This window comes from Anguilla anguilla, chromosome 8 (genome assembly GCF_013347855.1).
Source record: "Anguilla anguilla isolate fAngAng1 chromosome 8, fAngAng1.pri, whole genome shotgun sequence".
In the NCBI taxonomy this organism is placed as follows: Eukaryota; Metazoa; Chordata; class Actinopteri; order Anguilliformes; family Anguillidae; genus Anguilla; species Anguilla anguilla.
In genome coordinates, this window is record NC_049208.1 from 4,906,222 (window position 1) to 4,927,878 (window position 21,657).

Genomic DNA, 21,657 nt, shown 5'->3' on the forward strand with positions numbered 1-21,657 from the left:
GCCTATAAATACAGTAAGATGCCCACACACATACCTACACATATCCACACACACCCATTTATCCAAAGGGTGATAATACAGAAAGGTGGCAAGAAAAATAAATTACTCGCTATGCACAGGAATCACTTTCCAATCAATGTCATTATTGCACCCCCCCTCCCACCCCGCCCTCGCCCTCACCCGACATTTCTGAAGAAATTTTGGCATGGGTACCCTCTATGTAGCACGAAACGCAAACCCAGTGACATTACGTGAAGACATGGAACAGAAAATGTAAAAAAAAAAAAAAAAAAAAAAAACTGTGCTTGGTGGGGCTAAAGCCAGACATTAAGGCTCGAAACACATTTTCACTTTTAAAGTGCTTCACGTGAGCGAGACTGTAAAGTCCCTACGGCGAAACACAGCCCTCAGTTTTTAAAAAAAGGGGGGGGCCCCAGCCCCCACGTCCACGTCCCAGACGGAGACAGGAACACGATTGTCTCAACTTTGGGAGTTTGGGGAAGAAGGGATGAAATGATGCTTTACGCCCGCCCCCCCCCGGGTGCAGAGGAAGGAGTGAGGAAGCCTCCATGGAAAGCAGAGGAGACGGACTCATATAGCGGCCTAGCGGCTAGCCATAGGCAGCCAATCAGAGACTCATATAGCGGCTAGCCATAGGCAGCCAATCAGAGACTCATATAGCAGCTAGCCATAGGCAGCCAATCAGAGACTAATATAGTGGCTAGCTGAAGACACAGCCACTCAGGGACCCCGAATACCGGCCTAGCGCCTAGCTATACACAGCCACTCAGGGACTCGAATACCAAACTAGCGGCTAGCCATAGGCAGCCAATCAGAGACTAATATAGTGGCTAGCTGTAGACAGCCACTCAGGGACCCCAAATACCAGCCTAGCACCTAGCTATACACAGCCACTCAGGGACTTGAATACTGAAATAGCGGCTAGCCGCAGACACAGCCACCCAGAAACTCATATAGCGGCCTAGCAGCTAGCCATACACAGCCACTCAGAGGTTCAAACAAAATACAGTGACCCCCACCCACCCTCCTTAAAAAAAAAAAAAAACCTCTTGGAAATAAAAAGGAGATTAAAAAAATGGGTCCGTCTGTCTGTCACAATGAGCCTGGCACTGGTTTCATTTGATCCTTGTGATGATGCTGATGTGTAGTTGATGTGTGATTGGCTGGAGTGACCCATTTTGAAGGAAGTAGCTGTTGTCAGTGGTCTCCTCGTCTTTCCAGAAGGCTACAGCGGCTGACGCTCTTTTGGTTTTTTTTTCTTTCTTTGTTCCGTTCTTCTTGCCGCACCCCCACTTCCCCCTTCCCCCACCCCCATTTTCATTGTTGCCAGAGTTCCACACCAAGACCGGCCTGCTGAAAAAAACAGACAATTTAATAATTTAAACGGTCCAGGAACAGAAAAAACAAACCGATTCTCAAAAACACGTGAACTCACACTCACAGAACTGAAGGGGTTTCAGTCGAAGGGGTGTTCTGGACAACAGGCCTTCACCTTGCACCAAGAATCAATACAACTGTAGAAAAACAACTCGTTGTCATCATCATCACGTTCGTCATTATCATTATCATCATCACCATCACCACCACCACCACCACCATCATCATCATCATGCACGTCATTATCATCACCATCACCATCATCATCATCAGACAGACATTGATCAGGATAACTGATTAAGTGCAGTTGCTCATTTACAATATAAACATTCATGTTTCCTTCACGTTTAAAAACATATTTTAATGTTTTCATTGTGTTCAATACATTTGTTCCTCTGCCACACATTTGATATTTTGTTAAATTAAAAACTAAAGGGTTAGCAATGCATTTTTGCATAGTGCAAGAGTGGACTTAGCACACCAGCAGTATTTCTTTGATAGGGTGTCACTCTTAGGGACCTGCAGTATTTGTTTGATAGTGTGTCACTCTTAGGGACCTGCAGTATTTGTTTGATAGTGTGTCACTCTTAGGGACCTGCAGTATTTGTTTGATAGAGTGTCACTCTCAGGGACCTGCAGTATTTTGTCTGATAACATGTCACTCTTAGGGACCTGCAGTATTTGCTTGCTAGTGTGTCAGTCTTAGGGACCGGCAGTACTCCTTACCTCTTGTGATAGACGCAGAGGCAGGCCAGGCGTGCGATGGTCTCCCCCTGCAGCAGGTCTTCCAGGCAAATACTGCACTCCCCACTGTCCTTACTCAGAGTGTCCACTGCAGGAGGGGAAGAGCGCACATGCTCAGGGCAACAGGGCAGCCGAGATCCGATTGGCCAGTGTAACAGGGCAGTTGGGATGCGATTGGTCATTTTAATTAAGGGAGTTGGGATGTGATTGGTCAGCACAGTACAGCAGTTGGGATGTGATTGGTCAGCGTAATAGGGCAGTGTAATATGGCAGTTGGGATGTCATTGGTCAGCGTAATAGGGCAGTGTAATAGGGTAGTTGGGATGTGATTGGTAAAAATAATTGGGCAGTTAAAATGCAATTTGTCGGTTTTATAGGGTGGTTTGGATGAGACTTGTCAGTATAATATGGCAGACGTGATGCACTTGGGCAGTTTCAAGCTGACAGGTTACTTGACCTGTCTAACACATGCAAGGATTTCTGAAGAATTCATCAGGAATCTCTGAACCAATCACAAATGTGAAGCACACACGGGGAACCAATGACGTGTAAGGGAGAGCAGGGAGTACTATTCCAGCATATGCACAGGGATATCGTTATCGATGTCATCGTCATCACCACTGCCGTGTGCACTCACTGTTGTACGGGAGAGGGGGGGACGTGAGGCAGCTCAGCAAATGCTCCTCGATTCGGCCTCCCGGGAAGGGCTTGGAGCAGAACGGACAGCGCACGGCTGAGAGAGGTGAGAGAGAGAGAGGGAGAGGGGGAGAGAGAGGGAGAGAGAATGGGAGAGAGAGAGAGAGGGATTGTTACAACAACAACTACAACAACAACAATTATCATCATCATCATCATCATAATAATAAAATTCAGTTGAAGCAGGAAGGCTGAAATATTATCCGTGGAGAGCCTCAAGTTCTGCTGGATTTAGTTTGCGCCTTCAGACCAGCTTCAGTATAAACCCACAGAACAAGATAAGCTACATGTGTAATTAGCTCTTTAAACCGCAGTAAAATTTAAATCTTTTAAATCTCCAGGGCCAGGATTGCTAGTCCCCCACCCACCCAAATGAGGTGAAGCAGGCAGGGTAATTAGCCCAGGAATGGCATTGCGCAGGAGGATAATCTGCTTTGGAGGGGCTCAAATGCAGGATTAAGGGTTCGGAAACGCTGCCACATTAATCAGGGGCTAGATTAGAGACGCCCCCCCCCCCCCCCCCACACCACACACACACACACACACACACACACACACACACCAGGCCCTGTGGCAGCGGCATATTTCAGCCCCAGGGCCAATCAACCTGACCCACTTCCCACAGAAACGACCCCCCCCCCGCCCCTACAGTAAACCCCCTCATACAGAATCCCCTCCTCACACAATAAGCCCCCTCACTGTAAAACCCTCCCACACAGAGACCTCAAACTGCTCACACAAACTTCTGGGAGTCTCATGACAAGTGAAAACACAAGTGCACGCACACACACATGCACACACGCACGTGCGCGCACACACACACACACACACACACACACACACACACACAAACAGACGCTCATGCACGCAGACGCACAGACACAAACGCGCGCACCACCCGAGAGCGTGTGTGTGGGTGTCGTACAGCACTCCTTTAGGAACGCCTGCGGTTTTCCCGATTGCACACGCGGACACGTCCTCGCGGTGCTAACGCACGTCCTCTCAGCGCTAACGCACGTCCTCTCAGCGCTAACGCACGTCCTCGCGCCGCTAACGCACGCCCTCGCGGCGCTAACGCACGTCCTCGCGGTGCTAACACACGTCCTCGCGGTGCTAACGCACGTCCTCGCGGTGCTAACGCACGCCCTTGCGCCGCTAACGCACGTCCTCGCGGTGCTAACGCACGTCCTCGCGGCGCTAACGCACGTCCTCGCGCCGCTAGCGCACGTCCTCGCTGCGCTAACGCACGTCCTCGCGCTGCTAACGCACGTCCTCGCGCCGCTAACGCACGTCCTCGCGCCGCTAACGCACGTCCTCGCGGTGCTAACGCACGCCCTCGCGCCGCTAACGCACGCCCTCGCGGTGCTAACGCACGTCCTCGCGCCGCTAACACACGTCCTCGCGGTGCTAACGTACGTCCTTGCGGTGCTAACGCACGTCCTTGCGGTGCTAACGCACGCCCTCGCGCCGCTAACGCACGTCCTCTCAGCGCTAACGCACGTCCTCTCAGCGCTAACGCACGTCCTCGCGGTGCTAACGCACGTCCTCGCGCCGCTAACGCACGCCCTCGCGCCGCTAACGCACGTCCTCGCGGTGCTAACGCACGTCCTCGCGCCGCTAACGCACGTCCTCGCGGCGCTAACGCACGTCCTCTCGGCGCTAACGCACGCCCTCGCGGCGCTAACGCACGTCCTCGCGCCGCTAACGCACGTCCTCGCGGCGCTAACGCACGTCCTCGCGCCGCTAACGCACGTCCTCGCGCCGCTAACGCACGTCCTCGCGCCGCTAAGGCACGTCCTCGCGCCGCTAAGGCACGTCCTCGGGAATATGTTTATATTATGTTTAATTATGTAGGGGGTGTATGGAATTGCAATGAAATATGTTTATATTATGTTTAATTATGTAGGGGGTGTATGGAATTGCAATGAAATATGTTTATATTATATTTAATTATGTAGGGGGTGTATGGAATTGCAATTAAAAATGTTTATTTTATGTTTAATTATGTTTACCCTGCAGCTGATGAAAAGTTAACTTCAGGCATCTTTACCACACCCACAATAGGCTGCAGTGTAGAACCAGCACTAGAAGCATGTTTAAAATGAATGTGACATCATATGCTATGGATCAGACATCATAGAGTTATCAGCATGTGCTGCCTCAACTGCTGTGTCTTATAAACACGTTATGGGGTCAAAGAACTTTGACCATAAGAATATGCAGTAGACACACATCACATGGTAAAAAGTATGTGGACACCTGACATCCAATATCTCATCCAAAATTATGGACATTAATATGGAGTTGATCCACCCTTTGCTGCTATACCAACCTCCACTCTTCTGGGAAGGCTTTGTGCTAGATGTTGGAGCATTTCTGCAGGGATTCAGCCAGAAGAGCATTAGTGAGGTCGGGCACTGATTGGGCGATTAGGCCTGGCTCGCAGTTGGCTTTACCAATTGATCTCAAAGGTGTTGGATGGGGTTGAGGTCTGGGCTCAGTGAAGGCCAGTCAATTTCTTCCACACCGTTCTTGACAAAATAATTTCTACATGGACCTCGCTGTATGCCCAGGGGCATTGTCATGCTGAAACTGTTAGAGAAGCACAGAATTGTCTAGGATGTATTTGCATGCTATAGCATTAAGATTTGCCTTCACTAGAACTAAGGGGCCTAGCCCAAACCATAACAAGACCAGGTCAAAACCTAGTATATGGCTGGACCGGCCGACCAATGGTTTAACTTCATCACTCAGTCACAGACATTCGCGTTTATAGGGCTGGCCCCGCTGTTGTGGTCCAGCCAAAAAACAGCCCCCAGACCAAGGGATGTCCAGAGACTTTTAGTCGTATAGTGTGACCTTATATACATTTATATATTTACATATATAAACAATTGAAATGACAATAGCGTTATCAAGACCAAATACACATCTTGTCACTAATTAATTTGATTTGAAGGTCCAAAATATCAAATGTTTGAGCTACTGAAACAGAAACGATCAATTCCTTAAAGATGTAAAGTGTGTTTATTTTTTCCTCAATTTTGCTCGGGACAACCTGGGCTCATTGACCGCTATTTGCAACCACTGATGCAGCCACTTCGCTCTGAAGAAAAAACGAATTGGTCTTCCGAGGGTGCCATGCAGAGGGTAAACAAACATGAAACACTGGCACAAAAAAGAAGAAATCAAGAGCAACTTTAGTTGCCTCAGTTCTGGTGATTACTTCACCACTTCGGCCCAACGAACAGTCACTGTTTCTTATAATCAGGCGTTTTCAGAAACCAGTCATTTCAACAGGAGCAACCTGACAACCACATCGCCTACTAGTTACCGGTTCCATAAAAGTAATGACTGTTTCCTAGCTTCTCGCATAGACAGGGAAACAATGGGAGCTAGAGTTTCATTTCTGGGAAACAAACTGCACAGACCCTGTAAAACCGCGTCCTCCACGCGCACAACGTGTGTTAGCAAGCTGCAAAACATTCCCAAACATGTCGGCACTCGTAGACCGCGAGGGTGAGGTTTTCTGGTAGACCGTGCAGCAAGATGACACATTTAGGCACTATAGAGATACAATGACTGTTGCGTTACATAACGACAGAAAATTTAAAATATCAGAAAAAGGTAGGCTACTCACTGCTGTGGCGGCTGTTGACCCTGTACACACCGATCCATGCCTCCGAGACTGGCCGCGGGTTGCTTCCCCGAGCGCGTGCGGCGGTTCGCGAAGATCCACTGCGACCGGAAGTATGTCGGCTGGAGGGGAGACGCTCCGAGAAAGTGCGATGGGGGATGCGGCCCGTCTCCTCCACCGACAGACCGTCGTTGTTGACGTCTCCTGTTGAACCAGAGTTAGCACCATCCGCGGGCCCACCAGCATCACCAGTCTCGTCCGGTGTAGTTTGATCGGGATTGCTTGGGCTGTTTATGTCACCATGGCTTCCATCGGCGCCCGTCGGACGCCCCTGGTCCGAGTCGCTGCCCTCCTCTGAACGACTGCGACTGACTTCCGAGTCCTGGTCGAAGCTGCCCGAGAAATCCACCACTAAACTAGTAGGCCTCTTGTTGCGAAGTCTTCGGCAGGAGTCCCTCTTGATGCCATCCTTCGCAAACGCCGTGGCGACTGTTTCTTCTTGGAAACGACTGGCTCTAGTACCCATTTCTGCCGTGGGTGTTAGCTATCTAGCTAGACTAGTTAGCGACAGTAAAAAATGTATTCTATCGGAATATTGCAAGATATTCTCCAATAAACAATATCTTCCAAAAAACGTTAGGTGATGACTTATGCTAGTAAGCGATATTGTTTCTTGATGTGTTTTTTTTTCTTTCGGTTCCTTGACTAGCCACTCGACATTTCCGTGCTTTTGTGTCCGTTTTCCCGACACGCAGCGCAGCACACAAAAGAGGAAGTGATTTTTTTCATTTGGATCGGAAGGCTTGTTGACGTCAAACCCTGTCGGAACTTTTCCAGCCAATCGGGAAACAGAAAATGGTCTCGTTTTGCGATGAGGTATGCATTTAAATATAGTGAAATCCCCTCGTTGCGTGGAACAGCCATGGGAATTACATCTGGGAAGCTTAGTGTAAATATAGGACAAACAGTCATGTTTACTGGAAAGTCCCACTCTCGTCCACCCGACCTCATTTACAAGAACTTATCCTACCGGTCTTTAAATATTTGTGAATTATCCTGTCGCTTCTATGTAGGTGTTCCATGGTAAAATTCACATTGCCCCCATAGCGCTTTTTTTGTGTTTATCAGTCTGATTTTGACCCTATCCAAATTGCCATTCCAGTAAAACACTGCTGCGTTACATGTCCACATCCTTGTTAATCCGTTAAACCCCTCAGGTGGTTAATTGGGCAGACAACGACCACTGGAATAGGATTTGATTCTTATTAATTAGGAGAAGCAATGTCCAACACTAATTTTCCAGATTGGATAATAATCTCTAACTTCACTTTTTCAATTTGTAAAGCAGGGGTGTCCAGCGTTCAGACAGTCAAGTGAAGCCTCCGTGCGTCTGGTTTTTGTAGTGCTTCAGCACATATGTGATTATTTTTATTTTTGAGCGATTAATTCGCTACAGGATGCGCACAACCAATTTCTAATGCATAAATAGAGCGTTACAGTGATTGCGTCTTTTTGCAGGCCAACCTGCGAATTTCTTCCGCCATGGGTTCCCCCGGCATAGGGATTTCGGCTTCTGTTGAAAATAAGGTCTGTGGTTAACGTATACCTAAGGGAGTTTCGCGTTTTGTTCTGCGAAATACATTACACCCATTAATGTGTCAACCGTGAATTTCGAAGCCGCTATGTGCCTTAAAAAAGTAAAGCCGCGTTTCCACCGCAGGAACTATACCCCGGAACTAGGAACCTTTTGAGGAACTCAGTGCGTTTCCACCGCAGGAACTAGGGTCTAAATTTAGTTCTGGGGGCTTTGTTTTACCCCCCAAAACGTTCCTGCTCGGGGGGTAGTACTTTCCGAAAGTACAGGAACCTTTTGGGTGGAGCTTGCAGCGCTGAACATTTCTGATTGGTCGAGTACTCGTAGCATTTGTGTTGTATTTATTTTCCGCCATTACCCGCCATGTTTGAAAATATGCAGCGGCAAACCAATTTATTTTCATAATAACTTCAAATCAAACTTGTATGTTATGCGGCGCAGTAGCCTACTTTTGGTTATAGCCTGTCAACGTCTTGGAATTATAACGTGTGCTCTTCTGTTCTTTTCTTGCTTTAGTATTCGTTTTATAAAATGCTAAGCATTCGTGCTGGGACAGCATATTACGTAGGCTACCAAAACATTCAAACGGATTAATTCGGTTGCTGAATATTTTCTTCCGGATTTTCTTTGTTAGCCCGTTGTAATTGACTCACAACGTTTGATACAGTTATGTGAGGTATGCGGTAGTTCTGCGTAATTAACATTGGTGATACAGTACAAGCAAACTGGAAATCACCTTCCGCACTTTTTATCCGGGTAAAATAACAGGTTAATTCTAGTAATCTTCCCTTTAGCTTTTTCAGACTGCCGTAATTTTACTCAATTTTACTGCCATTTTTCAATTCCACGAAAAGACCAGGAAGACTATGGACTCATTTATGGTGCATGGTTCGCATCTGGAGGGCACACTTCGCTGCTCGGCTAGCAGTAACTTCGAAGGAAAGCAAACGGTGGCTGTACCACTACTAATTTACATTTTCACGCAAGTCCGAGTTTTCGTTCTATTCTTGTCATTTTGCGATTATCCTATATGGAACTGACGACGAGAAAGTAATAAAACAGCAAATTGTTTACAACGTGTGCATGTTTTCTGCTGTTAATGAATGTGTTTGAGAGGATATATGAAAATCAATAAATACAAAAGTAACCATATATAGTCATTGTTGGTAACCCGTTGTATATAAGTGGAATAAACCCCTCCGGGCTGTCCCGGTTATTAGAAAATAATGTAGGCTACTTCGGTGGTAGTATGGCGTTACAGAAGAAATGATATGACAGATGGACCGACGACAACGTCAGTGGGCTAATTTGCCTAATCTTCGCGGTACTTTAGACCCCGGTGGAAACGCAGACAACCATTGGCTGAAGGAACCTTTTAGTTCCTGGTAAAGTAGTTCCTGGGACTGAAAGTTCCGGGTAATTTTGGTGGAAACGCGGCTTAAGTTACCATATTGAAACTACAACGGTTGTCGCGTGCACGCGGGCTAGTATGGAAACTTGAGCGGCGGTTGCCAGAATTCGAACGTTGTTGTAGTTTCAATATAGCACCTTGTTAGCAACCTGCATGGGACATGTTGCAGGAGTCTCTGTCTCCCCCAGGTGGCCAATGTAGCGAACAGCAGCCTGTTCTCAGCCATGGGGGAGGAGTTAAATTCTCTGGGGCCACGTCTGAGAGTGCCATCGATCAAGAGATCAACTTGCAGCGATGTGACATACAGGTATAGCTGTGTGTGTGTGTGTGTGTGTGTGTGTGCGCGTGTGCATGCGTGTGTGTTTAACCCTTTGATGGTGAGTTTGGATTTAAATTAAAATTAAATTTCAGTTCCAAAATCATGGATATTGCTGAGACTGGCCTACAAACATGATTTGGTTTTCCAAACTGGGGGCAAAATGCAAATAGACGGTAGCAGTTGGTTTCAAAAATTGGCATCTCATTTCCCTGTATCATAACTTCAGATATACACTAAGATGTCACCAAGGCCAAGCCCCTTTTCATATAGTATGGCTGTACATGCACTATAATACCAAAATTATCTGGACACCCTTTGGTCTGGGGTTGTTTTTCATGGTTTGGGCTAGGCCCCTTAGTTTCAGTGAAGGCAAATCTTAATACAGCATACAATCACACTCTAGATGATTCTGTGCTTCCCCAACAGTTTGGGGAAGGCCCTTTCCTGTTTCAGCGTGACAACGCCTCCGAGGCTCAGGGTACACAACAAAGTCCATATAGAAATTGTTTTGTCGAGAATGGTGTGATAGAACTTGACTGGCCGGCACAGAGCCCTGACCTTAACCCCGTCAAACACTTTTGGGATCAACTGGAAAGGCAATTGTGAGTCCGGTCTAATCACTCATTCAGTGCCTGACCTCACTAATGCTCTTCTGGCTGAATGGAAGCAAATCCCTGCAGCAATGTTCCGACATATAGCATAAATCCTTCCTTTTTTATATGAATAAACTTTATTTCAATTATGCAAGTCATTACAAACAAGTACATAAAGAAGGAAATCTTAATACATTAGGTAAAGCATTTTCAATATTAAAAGTCCAGAGTTTCCCAAATATTTGCATTGCCATGCTTAATGTCAATTGTCCTTTGACGTTTTAGTTCTGTTAAAATGTCCTTGCATAAGAGATCACTTGACACGTAGATATGATCAATTGTCATTTTACATCACATTTTATTCACAGATAAAGCCTTCCCAGGAGAGTGAAGGCAAATCAACTCCACATTTAATACCCACAATTTTGGATGAGATGTTGGATGTAAGGTGTCCACATGCTTTTGGCCTCGTAGTGTATATAGTTTAATTCATGACTGTTCCCATAAAATTTCTCACAACCGTTGTTGACCAGGAAGTTACGGCAAGTAACTTCCTGGTCAACAACGGGGATCGAGGGATCGAGGAAAGGGTGGTGTAGTCTGTTGACCACAGCGATGAGGAACCGGACTCCACGGCCCGCAAAAAGCTTAATATCGGCTGTTGTACCAGGAAATGTAGCTATGCACACACAGGCATGTTCAAATATTTAACAAAAAAAGCTGTCATCCCCAAAAAATAAGCAAATATAGATAATCTGAATATAAACAGGTAAAGCATCCTGAAGGCAGTTTTACAATGTTTGCGCACAATGTTTAAATTAGTTTACAGTTTCTAACATTTCCGTTTTCAAGGGAAGTGAAAACACACACAAATTCTACACGCTGTTTTTCTGAAGTACCTATCTCTACAGTTTCGAAAACACAAATGTCACTGAGCAAACTCAAAAGCTCAGGACATTTACAGTGAAACGGCTACTGTATGTCCTTAAAAGAACAGCACAGTGTCTTCTTCCCATTGTTTCATCCTCTGATTAACTTGTGCATTCAGAAATCAGTTTTTCCTCAATACTGGAAACGCTACCTAATGCCTCCAATTTTTAATCCGGTGATGCACAATTAGTGTCTAATTACAGACTCACTAACATTTTCACAAGTTGCTTGAAAAGATTCGTACAATGAAACTCACAAGCTACCTTGAAAGTCAACATCTAAACGACCATCAATTTGGATTGTGACAGCAATGCTCAACTGCATCTGTTGCTTTCTCTTCCCTGAACACATGTGCTGTGCTCTTAACAATGAGCAAATGACTGAAGCCATATTCATAGACATCAGGAAAGCATTTGATACTGTGAACCACACACTCCTTCTGTCAAAACAACATTTTAACACATCACCTGCTTCTACCACTTTGAGTACATCATACCTCCAAAACCAATCCCTGTCTGTAAGATCAGCCACAACTCATTCAAACTCATCCTTCTGCTCTCTTGGAGTCCCACAAGGCTCTATACTAGGACCCTTGCTTTTTCTTTTATATATTAATGCTCTCCTGTATGCTTAACAAAATCACACTGCCATTTGATAAGGCCGCAATACACTTCAAAACTCAATAGTGACATCACATGAACACCCTCCTCTCCTGGCTGAGACATAATCATCTGATTTAAACGTCAAAAAAACGGAATTTTTTACATTACCTCTATCTAATCATGTGGCAAATTTATAAATTTCTGTGAAACTTCTTTGTGAAACTTTGTGTTTACACTATTGCTATCTAATCATGTGGCAAATTCCTCTGAAACTCCTTATGCCCCTTTTCCACCAAGGCATTTCGAGGGCCGGTTCGGAGCCGGTGCCTAGTTCTTCACTTTTCGACAGTAAAAGAACCGACTCTCGGCCAGAAAAAACTGGCTCCAAAGTGGCACCAACACTTGGCTGGTCTAGAACCAAGAACTGCTTACGTCAGGGGCTGCGGGCGGGATTATCGTGACCAACCAAGACCAACTAAAACTTTGTGACTGCCAGGTAGAGTGAGACCACCTTCGTTCGACAGACAAGAAAACGTAAACTGATTTGCAACTATATATGAAATAGACAAAATATCGGTAACAGTCTGTACCTAGTTACGTAGTAAAAAATGTCCTGGTTATCCTCCAGTGGTTATTTTTTCAGTACTTTTGCGATTTTTTTCTCTGCCGGCAAATAACTCAGAGGTGGTCCAGCGCTAGCTTTTGGTTGCTAAGGGGACGTATATCGACCACCCCATATAAATGAAGGGAACTTGACATGAATTTGCTAGCATACTGTTTAAGTATCCTGTCCTGCTTATTTGAGGTTAATATGAAAAAGGGTGGTCGCTATCAGCACGTCTAGGAATCCGTACATATTCACTGTTGTAACCCAAGTCGCAGGACACAAAATAGCCGTTAGGGAAAAACGGAGCTGTAGAATGTCACCAGCAGTGTATGCGCATGAGCTTGACAATGCATTTCTCGCAGAAAATGTAGTTTGTCACCTTTTTTTTAAAAGTTCATTACACTACAGTGGTGATAGAAGTGACAAGAATTAAGTGGTACTGTGCTGTTATCCTTTACTGATCGCCATACAAGGTTAATGTGAAGTAACTAGCGCAATCTGACAGCGCTAACCCATAAAAATGTACTTTGAATAGTACTCTACTTGGTCAATCGAATGGTAAATGTGAAAAATATTCGATTATCAGTGGCACTGAAATTTTATGTCACACTCTCAATAACCGGCAAAAGGCCCAGTAGGAGACTGAATTAAACCTTTTAAAGTTATGTATTTTCTGAATCGTTATCGATTCCGCTTGGTCACAGTGAGCGAAACTAGGCGATATGAGCGTATAGTTGCTATGTACATTATGTCAGAAGGATTCAGCCTAGTTGTTTGCTACCTAAACTTCACAGCACACTCATCGCCGTTAACTAAATGTATACGTATGAAGTAGTTTTTTTTTTATTTTTTTTTTTACATTTAGAGAGTTTATTATCTGTATTTTTACAGGACATACATTTAGGTAATGATGTTGTTGGGAAAGCGGAGACATATACACACGTAACGACATGGCTCTCAAGCCCGTGGAAAAGCAAACCGGTTCTTAGAAGGTTCGCAAGTTGAACCAACTGCGAACCGGCACTAGCACCAGCCCAGAACCAGAACTAGGTTCACGTTGGTGGAAAAGAGGTAATAGTGAAACGTGAGTTCATTTCCTCTATTTAATCATGTAGCAAATTTCTAAGGAACTCCTTCGTGAAACTTATGTACATTACTTATCTAATCCTCTGGTAAATTCCCAGTAAATCCCTTTGTGAAACTTGTTTACATTATCGCTATCTAATTGCTTTATAAAGGCTGAGTGAAGAAATAGAAGAATATGTTCATCGCACAGCACCATAGATCCACCGGTCTGTTTTCTTCCAGCTGGTATCTACAGGTAAGGTAAGAAATAGGCTTTCTGGCCTCATACGCATTTTCTTCATTATTATTATTATTTTTTTTGCATTTCTTTTCTTTTGTTAGGGAACTGGGGTTGTGATTGTGGATTTGATTCCTAGTTGGAGCATCTTTCAATTGTACCCTTGAACAAGGTATTTAATCTGAACTGAATGCTAAAACGTAATGGAATATAACTATTTCTGTGTGTACATCACTACATTAAATGTGGGAGGAAACATTTAGAAACATTATATTGCTCCGCAGAGGTGAGTCATATACCTGTCCTTCTCTTGGTTTCCTGTATAGTTTTTTTGGACAAGCTGTTGTATGAACTGGAATATAGTTGTCTGTGCGTGCTATTTTTGTGTCTGTTTCTCTGCACTGAACCATTCACCTTAAATTATGGCTGATATTAAGATATTTTAATCCTCTGTCTCTCCTGAAACTTGAAGATCCACCATGGTCTCCTTCCCAATGTCGAATCTCATTTTTGTGGCTGTTCTTTCTGGCCTAACTTTGGGTGAGTGTTTCTTTTTTTCCACCTCAGATGGTTAGCCATACACAGGTTATGGTGCATTAATTGCAGGTTGTCGTTTGTCGTGTCTCATTATGTCAGTTGACTGTGCCAATGAGAGAAAAAAGCATTTGGTTAAATAACGTCTGGTTAAAAGGAGGAGGGGTTGGGAGTATAACTATACCTGTGTGCTTTCCAACGTATGTCTGATTTGTCACGTGCAAAGCATTTGGTATTTTGAAGGTAATTCAGAAAGCCTTCTAGACATCGCAACACTGTGAGCACACAACTAAAATCATTTTACATTACATTCCAGGCATTTAGCAGACGCTCTTATCCAGAGCGACTTACACAACTTTTTACATAGCACTTTACATTGTATCCATTTATACAGCAGGATATATACTGAAGCAATGCAGGTTAAGTACCTTGCTCAAGGGTACAACGGCAGTGTCCTTACCCGGGAATCGAACCTGCGACCTTTTGGTTACAAGCGCAGTTCCTTACCCACTGTGCTACACTCCGTCCTGGGAACTCAGGAGCAATCAGCTGATTTCTTTTTTTTTTTTTAACTCAAATGCGTAACAATATTACACCACAGTAATTAAGTTATCCCGGGGTCTGTGACAGTAGAACACGTTAGACCAGTGGCTCCCAATCGTTCTGAACGGAGGACCAACTAAATGAGGAAATGCTTGGTGTCTGAAACACACCTACTCCCCCCCCCCCCCCCCAACCCCATTTTAAAAAAAAAGTTCAAATATAGAATTTAAATCCACCACCCCCCCCCCCCACACACACACAAACTTAAAAAACTGCATGTACTGGACAATGCAATTTAATGTTAGTGCCGTAATTTGGACCTGTGTGTACATAAACAGAAAACAAAACACAGTTTAAAATTTTTTACATTTTTAAAAAATTTTATTTCCTTCATATTTATCTTCTGACCCAGCTAAACTCTCTTTACAACCTAGCAGCTCTTGACCCACAGTTTGGAAGCACTGCGTCAGTTCACCATTTTACGCTGTGTGTTCTCGTCCTTCAGTGTCTGAGCAGTGCGCGGACACCTGTCCTGAAGGCTGGAAAGGTTTCAACGGCTGCTGCTACAAGCATTTTGACCTTCTGAAAAACTGGTGGGAAGCTGAGGTAACACAAAACAGCTCTAGTAGCAATTTAGCAATAGTGTGCTGTATAATACTAATCATTCAACCTCTATTTCAATCGATCTTTATCTATTTCTTGGAAGAAGCACTGAGGGAACGAGTGCAAAGATGCATTAAAAGAACACATTAAACATCAAAACAACAATACTTAGAAAATAAAAACAACTTAAAAATATATATTTTTAAAGTAATACATTACAAGAATAGTAAAATAATCGTAGTAACAGTAAAAATAAATACGTATAAAATGCATACCTTGAGGAACTTAAGAGACAAGTGACCATGAGTTAAAACAGTCAAGTTTCAGTTTGTTGTGTAATACGTTCAGGGTTTGAAAAGCAAAAAATTTGAAAGTGCTTTTATCTTGGCCAGAGAAAATTTGAGGAACCTGAAAAATGAGATCTTGGCAGCCAGTGTGGTTAGGTACTGTATATCTTTCAAGATTAGAGGTGAAATCATGTAAAAGGTTAATTTATTAAGGAGGGCTTTATAAATAAACAGATGCAAATGGTGATCTCTCCTTGTCCTGGCCCTGCTGTGACAAATATCGTTCTGCCCAGATTCTCGTTTCAGTTGTCCTGTGCGGCTCAAGGAAAACTGTGATAAATGTGATGCTAAAAAAATGTGATAAATTACAACAGACTGACGAGTGTCGTCTCCCATGTTCTATTGCAGTCCCACTGTATGAACCTAGGTGGACATCTGGCATCGGTGCACAGCAATGTGGAATATCAGTTTCTGAGGGAGCTCAACAAGTACTCCGACCCACATGACAGTATATTCTGGATTGGGCTGACAGACATCCAAAAGGTATTATGAGAAAAGATGGCCAGTGTGCACACACTAGCCAGTGGTAAAAGGCTCAGGAATCAATTAGGAATTGACGGAGTCAACTCTGACACCACTTAAAAATGAAAAAGAAACAGCTTGTTAACAGTCTGATGATAGACCATTTATTTGGCAATATAAATTATATTCTTGAACAGATAATGATTCATGGAAGTGCATTTCATTATTAAAATGATTTAATTATGGTACAGTTAAGAATGTGAAAACAGTTTGTGTTATAGAGAACACAATTGCCTTGATATCCCTCTTTTGAGAAAAAAAGTTTTGCGAACAATATAAAATTTAAGCATGTTATCTTGACCGCAGGCACGTGACTTTCTTCCTCCCTGTTTAGGAGGGCACATGGGTTTGGTCAGACCGCTCTGCAGTGGACTTCACCACCTGGAATCCTGGGCAGCCTGACGACTGGCAGGGTGTTGAGGACTGCGTGCACGCAAACGTGCCTGGTAAGCATTGGCAAAACTATTCTTATTACCGCCGGGTGGATTCATTACATTACATTACAGGCATTTAGCAGACGCTCTTATCCAGAGCGACTTACACAACTTTTTTTTTTTTACATAGCATTTTACATTGTATCAATTTATACAGCTGGATATATACTGAAGCAATGCAGGTTAAGTACCTTGCTCAAGGGTACAACAGCAGTGTCCTTACCCAGGAATCGAACCTGCGACCTTTCGGTTACAAGCCCAGTTCCTTACCCACTGTGCTACACTCCGATTCGATTGGATCTTACTGACTTTTCCCTCTCGTGTTCTAACCACAGAACAGAAAAACTGGAACGATGTGTATTGCAGTCAGACGTACCATTTCATCTGTGCTGTGTATTCGAACGCGGCGGGGAAGTGACGTGCTGGCGTCGACGAATAAAAAAGCAGCTCTCGGACGCTGTCCGAAGGATATGCGCTTGAAGCTTTGATTTCTCACCCTCTATTATCGCTATATCTGTTACCTCTGTCCCTCTAATAAAGTCTTCTTTTAAGCATGTTATTGGAGTCTTGATGTCATGTTTCTCTGTTCTTGTGGTGAGTACCCCTGTACTCCTGACTGTCAAACAAGGACCACATTCGCTATGCTCCATAACGTCCCCCACATGTATATTATCTTATTATTATTATTATTATTATTATTATTATTATTATTATTATTATAACAATAATAATAATAATACATTTATTTTATATAGCGCTTTTCATAGTCTCAAAGATGCTTTACAATACATGAATACATACATAAACTATAAATCATACAATGCAGAAAAAAAAACAAAAAACAAAAACATACAATGCAGAAAATGCAGTGGGACCAGGGGAGCAGTGGTGGTAGGAGGGGGTGTGACAGGGGGAAAACTAAAAAAAAAAAATTCTTACTAAAATTGCATGGTAGTCATCCCAAACAATAACATTTGTCTCCAGGAGCATCAGGGCTTGCTGTGTACATGTTGGCTACATGAGCTACATGGGTTCGACACGAACATTTCAACAGAATGTCACTGAACATATATACTGTACGTCACAAGGTATTGATATCACCAAGGCGAATAGGACATGACATTTATGATAAGAAAAAAAGTTATGACAGATCAGCTAATTCAAAGATGTGGTTAAAAAAAAAATACATAAGTGAGCAAACATAACAAAATAAAAAAGCAGTGCTCATATTTGTTACCCTGCTGTCGATGGCCCTAAAGTAAATATACGGTATGTAAAGGAAAGAAAGCAAGCAAGCTGTTTTTATTCAGTCAAGTCAAAGTCAGGCATTGATAGGGACAATTCTGTGGAACAAAATAGGGGTTGGATGAGGGGTTATAAAATAACCTGTGTAATCTGTAGAAAACTAGTGAAGGATTGTGAACATCACCTTAGGTCTCTAAGGGTTAACTTAAACTACCCATCTCTCCATTTGTCAGGAGAAGATGTATAATGATAATAATAATTAAAAAATTAATACTAATAATAATAATTTGTGATAGATTGGATGCTTGTCCAGGGTGTACCCCTGCCTCTCGCCCAATGCCCGGTGGGATAGGCTCCAGCACCACCCGCGACCCTGCTCAGGATAAGCGGGTATAGATAATGGATGGATGGATGGATGGATGGATGGATAATAATAATAATAATAATAATCATAATAATAATAATAGTATAACTGGAAGCTGCAATTGCAGGGTCCAAGCAGGGCTCATTACACTAGGGGTTGTCAATTCCATTACTGCAGGGTCAGTGTGGATGCAGGCATCCATTGTCTTCACCTGTTCCTTTGTCAAGAAATGTAGCCAAAATATGAATGACTAAATAAATTATCAGGCTAATGAAATCATTAAGAGCAGAAGTCGGCACATAAACAGATGTGGCCCTCCTCGATCAACACCACACAAGTACTGTTTTTCTTTTCCTGGACATAAAATTAGCTCCGACCGAGCGACACCGTTCAGATTTTGTTTTATTCAGACTGATGTGCCCTACACATTAATGCTGGTAGCAAGCCAATAAACCAAGTATCGAGTTATTTAGCACAATCTATCAGGTTGCAAGTCTAGTTCGCTGGCCATTAAATGACACCGGTGCCCCATATACCGAATATGTGTGTATATTAGTGCAAGCATACTGCAAATAGCCGCTCACCCTAGGAAAGGTAGTTTAAGCATTTTACACAAAATATTCAACAGAAAAGATCTAATCTGATGCACTTTAATGTGGACCTCAGAGAAGTGATCGGAATCAGTCGTTACGACAGAGTTTTTAATAACTGCATTGGGGAAGACAGACATCTAGATTTTAAGAATTTATCTCTATAAAGAGACTTGGGACCTACTACTAATATGGTAAATGGACTGCATTTATATAGTGCTTTTATCCAAAGCGCTTTACAATTGATGCCTCTCATTCACCCATTCACACCCACTCACACACCAACAGTGAAAGGCTGCCATGCAAGGAACTAATGCTCATTAGGAGCAATTAGGAGTTATGTGTCTTGCTCAGGGACACTTCGACGCGCCCAGGGTGGGGGATAGAACTGGCAACCTTCCGACTGCTAGACAACCACTCTTACCTCCGGAGCTATGTCACCACCATTATATTGCAGTCCTACCTGAATTCAGTAAGAGGACATTTTGTGTCACCCAGGCCTTTACATCCTTTAAGACATTCCTCTAGTTTGGCTAGATGGGCAGTTTTACCTGGTTTAACTGAAAAATAATGTTATCATTATTAAAGTGTTATCTGCCTAGCAGTGGTAGTTAACGTCATGTCTACTTCTAATGTCCGCAAGGGGAAGCATGTACAGAGAAAAGAGCAAAGAAACCCAATACAGATCATTGCGGTACTCCAAAGTTTACTCTGGAATACATAGAGGACTTTTGTTTACCCTAACAAACAGGGGGTCTATCAGGGAGATAGGATTTAAACCGCATAGCCTAAGTGCTTGCACAGGGGCACCAACAGACTTTTCAAGCCTGTGGAGGAGAATATGGTGGCCAGTACTATCAAAGGCAGCACTTAATAGGGTCTACATGTGGAAATGATAGCATACAATACATCATAGGCCGCCATTAGTACGTGATTTGTAATTTTTTAAAAGATATATATGATGCGCTCTTGCTCCTGTGTTTACGGTAAGTCGCCCAGCATATGATTGTTGTGGACTTTAGCCTAACCAGGAAGAAGTAGCTTACTGCAATCACCGGTAAGTGGTGAAATCCACGGCGCACAACGTTAATCAAAGCATACACCGTACGACAATCTAGGTAATATTTTAATAGTCGTCGTGCTCATTTTGTAGCTAAACGGCTGTCACTTTTGTAAGAGACAGAGAGAGAGACTGTGGGTGGACGTACATTTTTGGTATGACGTTATACCTTGCTTGAATAGTTGGCAGGGGAAAGTTTGTTGATTCGTACGTTGGCATAGCTGTGTTGATATCCGAAATAGCATCTAAAACCACGGGCTTCCGCAATGGGACTGCCATTGCCAATTCTCGACCTGAGTTAATCAACCTTACGCGTGGATTTAAAAAAAAATGTACCTTAGCATTGGGGCACTGCATTGCTGCATGATTACCCTACCGCAGAACGGGCACGCGCAGGGATGTCGCGGGGGAGGGACGTTTTTTTGCGTAAACAGTTAAAAATAGTGTGCTATAAACACGAGTTGAAACGACTTTAAATGACAAGGAATGCATCCTCATAGTAAACAAAGTCAAAATTAACTAGGAAGACCACGCATTCCTCCTTTGATTTTTCCCTAACTCTGAACTGGAGTTCCGGCTACCAAATAAAATGTGCGTAGACGTGAAGGAGGCTTTCGTTTGTACACGAAAGACTGGCAGTCTTTCTTGTACAACCCATAATTTGTTACAGTGTACGCCTTTTTGGAATCATTCTCCGGAGTTGTTACCGTGTCCTTCAGATAGAATAAGTTCTATTTTTATACAGTCTATGATTTGATTCATGAATAGATCTTTATTCCAAGCTTTCAGATGTGACACGGACACGTACAATGGCGCACATGACTAAGCACCTAGCATACCTCTCCATTCTGTCTGCTGCTCCTCAGTTGGCCTCCACGCCCCTCTCCCTCTGCAAACAACAGTTCGACACACCCAGATTCTGGAGCTCACTTCTTCTTCACATAATCTGTTCTGACTCCATAACTACCTTAAACGCACACCCTTTCACTTCACTTCAGTTCACTTCACACAGGTAGGCCTTGAGTATGTAAAACTGTGGGTAATTGTTTTTCGTTCCAGGCTGATTTACTGGGCCCTTCATTGCAGAGCTGTGATTGGTTGATTGCCTTTAGCCCCGCCCCTGCCCTTTGACCTTGAGCGGCGAGATGAAGGCGGAGCTTCAGGGGACGTCCAGCTCTTTGGGGCGGAGTCTAGAGAACAGGATCCTGGCCCAGGCTTCTGCCACCCACTCCCTGACCCATGCCCAGATTGGCCCCTACTGCGTCCCTCCGTCATGGGTCCACCAGCTCTCCTCCCCTTCCCTCCAGCCCTCCCACCTCTCCTCCACAAACTCCTCCCTCCAGCTCTCCTCCTCCCTGTTCTCCTCTACTGACCCCTCCCTCCTCTCCTCCACTAGCTCCTCCCTCCAGCCGCCCTCCTCCTCCCTCTTCTCCTCCCCCCTCCTCAGCACCCAGAACCACCTCCTCCAGAGTGCCCCTCTCCTCCCATCGCTGGCATCCCCTGCTGGGCTCCTGCTGCCCCCCTCAGCCCAGCCCCCTGCTGCTGCTGGGGAGGAGGTCCAGGAAGGAGGGAAGGGGACAG

The 21,657-nt window shown here is 44.1% G+C and overlaps 3 protein-coding genes across 9 annotated transcripts in view; 2 read left to right on the plus strand and 1 right to left on the minus strand.

Moving 5' to 3' along the window:
• Nucleotides 1-57: 57 nt before the first annotated feature.
• zgc:66427 (uncharacterized protein LOC406256 homolog) lies at nt 58-7,225 on the minus strand. 5 transcript variants are annotated; one of them, XR_004766542.1, is made up of 6 exons: nt 6,479-7,224; nt 2,780-2,875; nt 2,125-2,230; nt 1,463-1,535; nt 898-1,374; nt 58-851 (listed from the first exon to the last, which is right to left on the minus strand). XR_004766542.1 is itself a non-coding variant. In XM_035429444.1 (5 exons), exons 1-4 carry the CDS (start codon nt 6,999-7,001, stop codon nt 1,478-1,480), a joined length of 783 nt encoding a protein of 260 aa, XP_035285335.1. In that variant the 5' UTR covers nt 7,002-7,225; the 3' UTR covers nt 58-1,371; nt 1,463-1,477. The 5 variants fall into 5 exon arrangements, 4 of the variants coding, with proteins under 4 accessions (XP_035285335.1, XP_035285336.1, XP_035285337.1 ...); XM_035429444.1 differs by having other exon boundaries at nt 58-1,371; nt 6,479-7,225; XM_035429445.1 differs by having other exon boundaries at nt 58-1,371; nt 1,457-1,535; nt 6,479-7,225.
• A 5,492-nt stretch (nt 7,226-12,717) lies between these two features.
• Nucleotides 12,718-17,376, plus strand: LOC118233647 (lactose-binding lectin l-2-like). 3 transcript variants are annotated; one of them, XM_035429450.1, is made up of 6 exons: nt 12,718-13,857; nt 14,307-14,374; nt 15,417-15,517; nt 16,210-16,344; nt 16,718-16,829; nt 17,153-17,376. In XM_035429450.1, exons 1-6 carry the CDS (start codon nt 13,793-13,795, stop codon nt 17,233-17,235), a joined length of 564 nt encoding a protein of 187 aa, XP_035285341.1. In that variant the 5' UTR covers nt 12,718-13,792; the 3' UTR covers nt 17,236-17,376. The 3 variants fall into 3 exon arrangements, with proteins under 3 accessions (XP_035285341.1, XP_035285342.1, XP_035285343.1); XM_035429451.1 differs by having other exon boundaries at nt 13,770-13,852; XM_035429452.1 differs by lacking the exon at nt 12,718-13,857 and adding an exon at nt 13,882-14,006.
• A 2,679-nt stretch (nt 17,377-20,055) lies between these two features.
• The window catches only part of tep1 (telomerase-associated protein 1), a 38,889-nt gene continuing 37,287 nt past the window's right edge, over nt 20,056-21,657 (plus strand). The window contains exons 1-2 of the mRNA XM_035429311.1: nt 20,056-20,134; nt 21,136-21,657. The exon at nt 21,136-21,657 is cut by the window's right edge and continues 56 nt beyond it. Coding sequence (XP_035285202.1) covers nt 21,222-21,657 — 436 coding nt within the window. The 5' untranslated portion in view covers nt 20,056-20,134; nt 21,136-21,221. The remainder of the gene's footprint in view (nt 20,135-21,135) is intronic.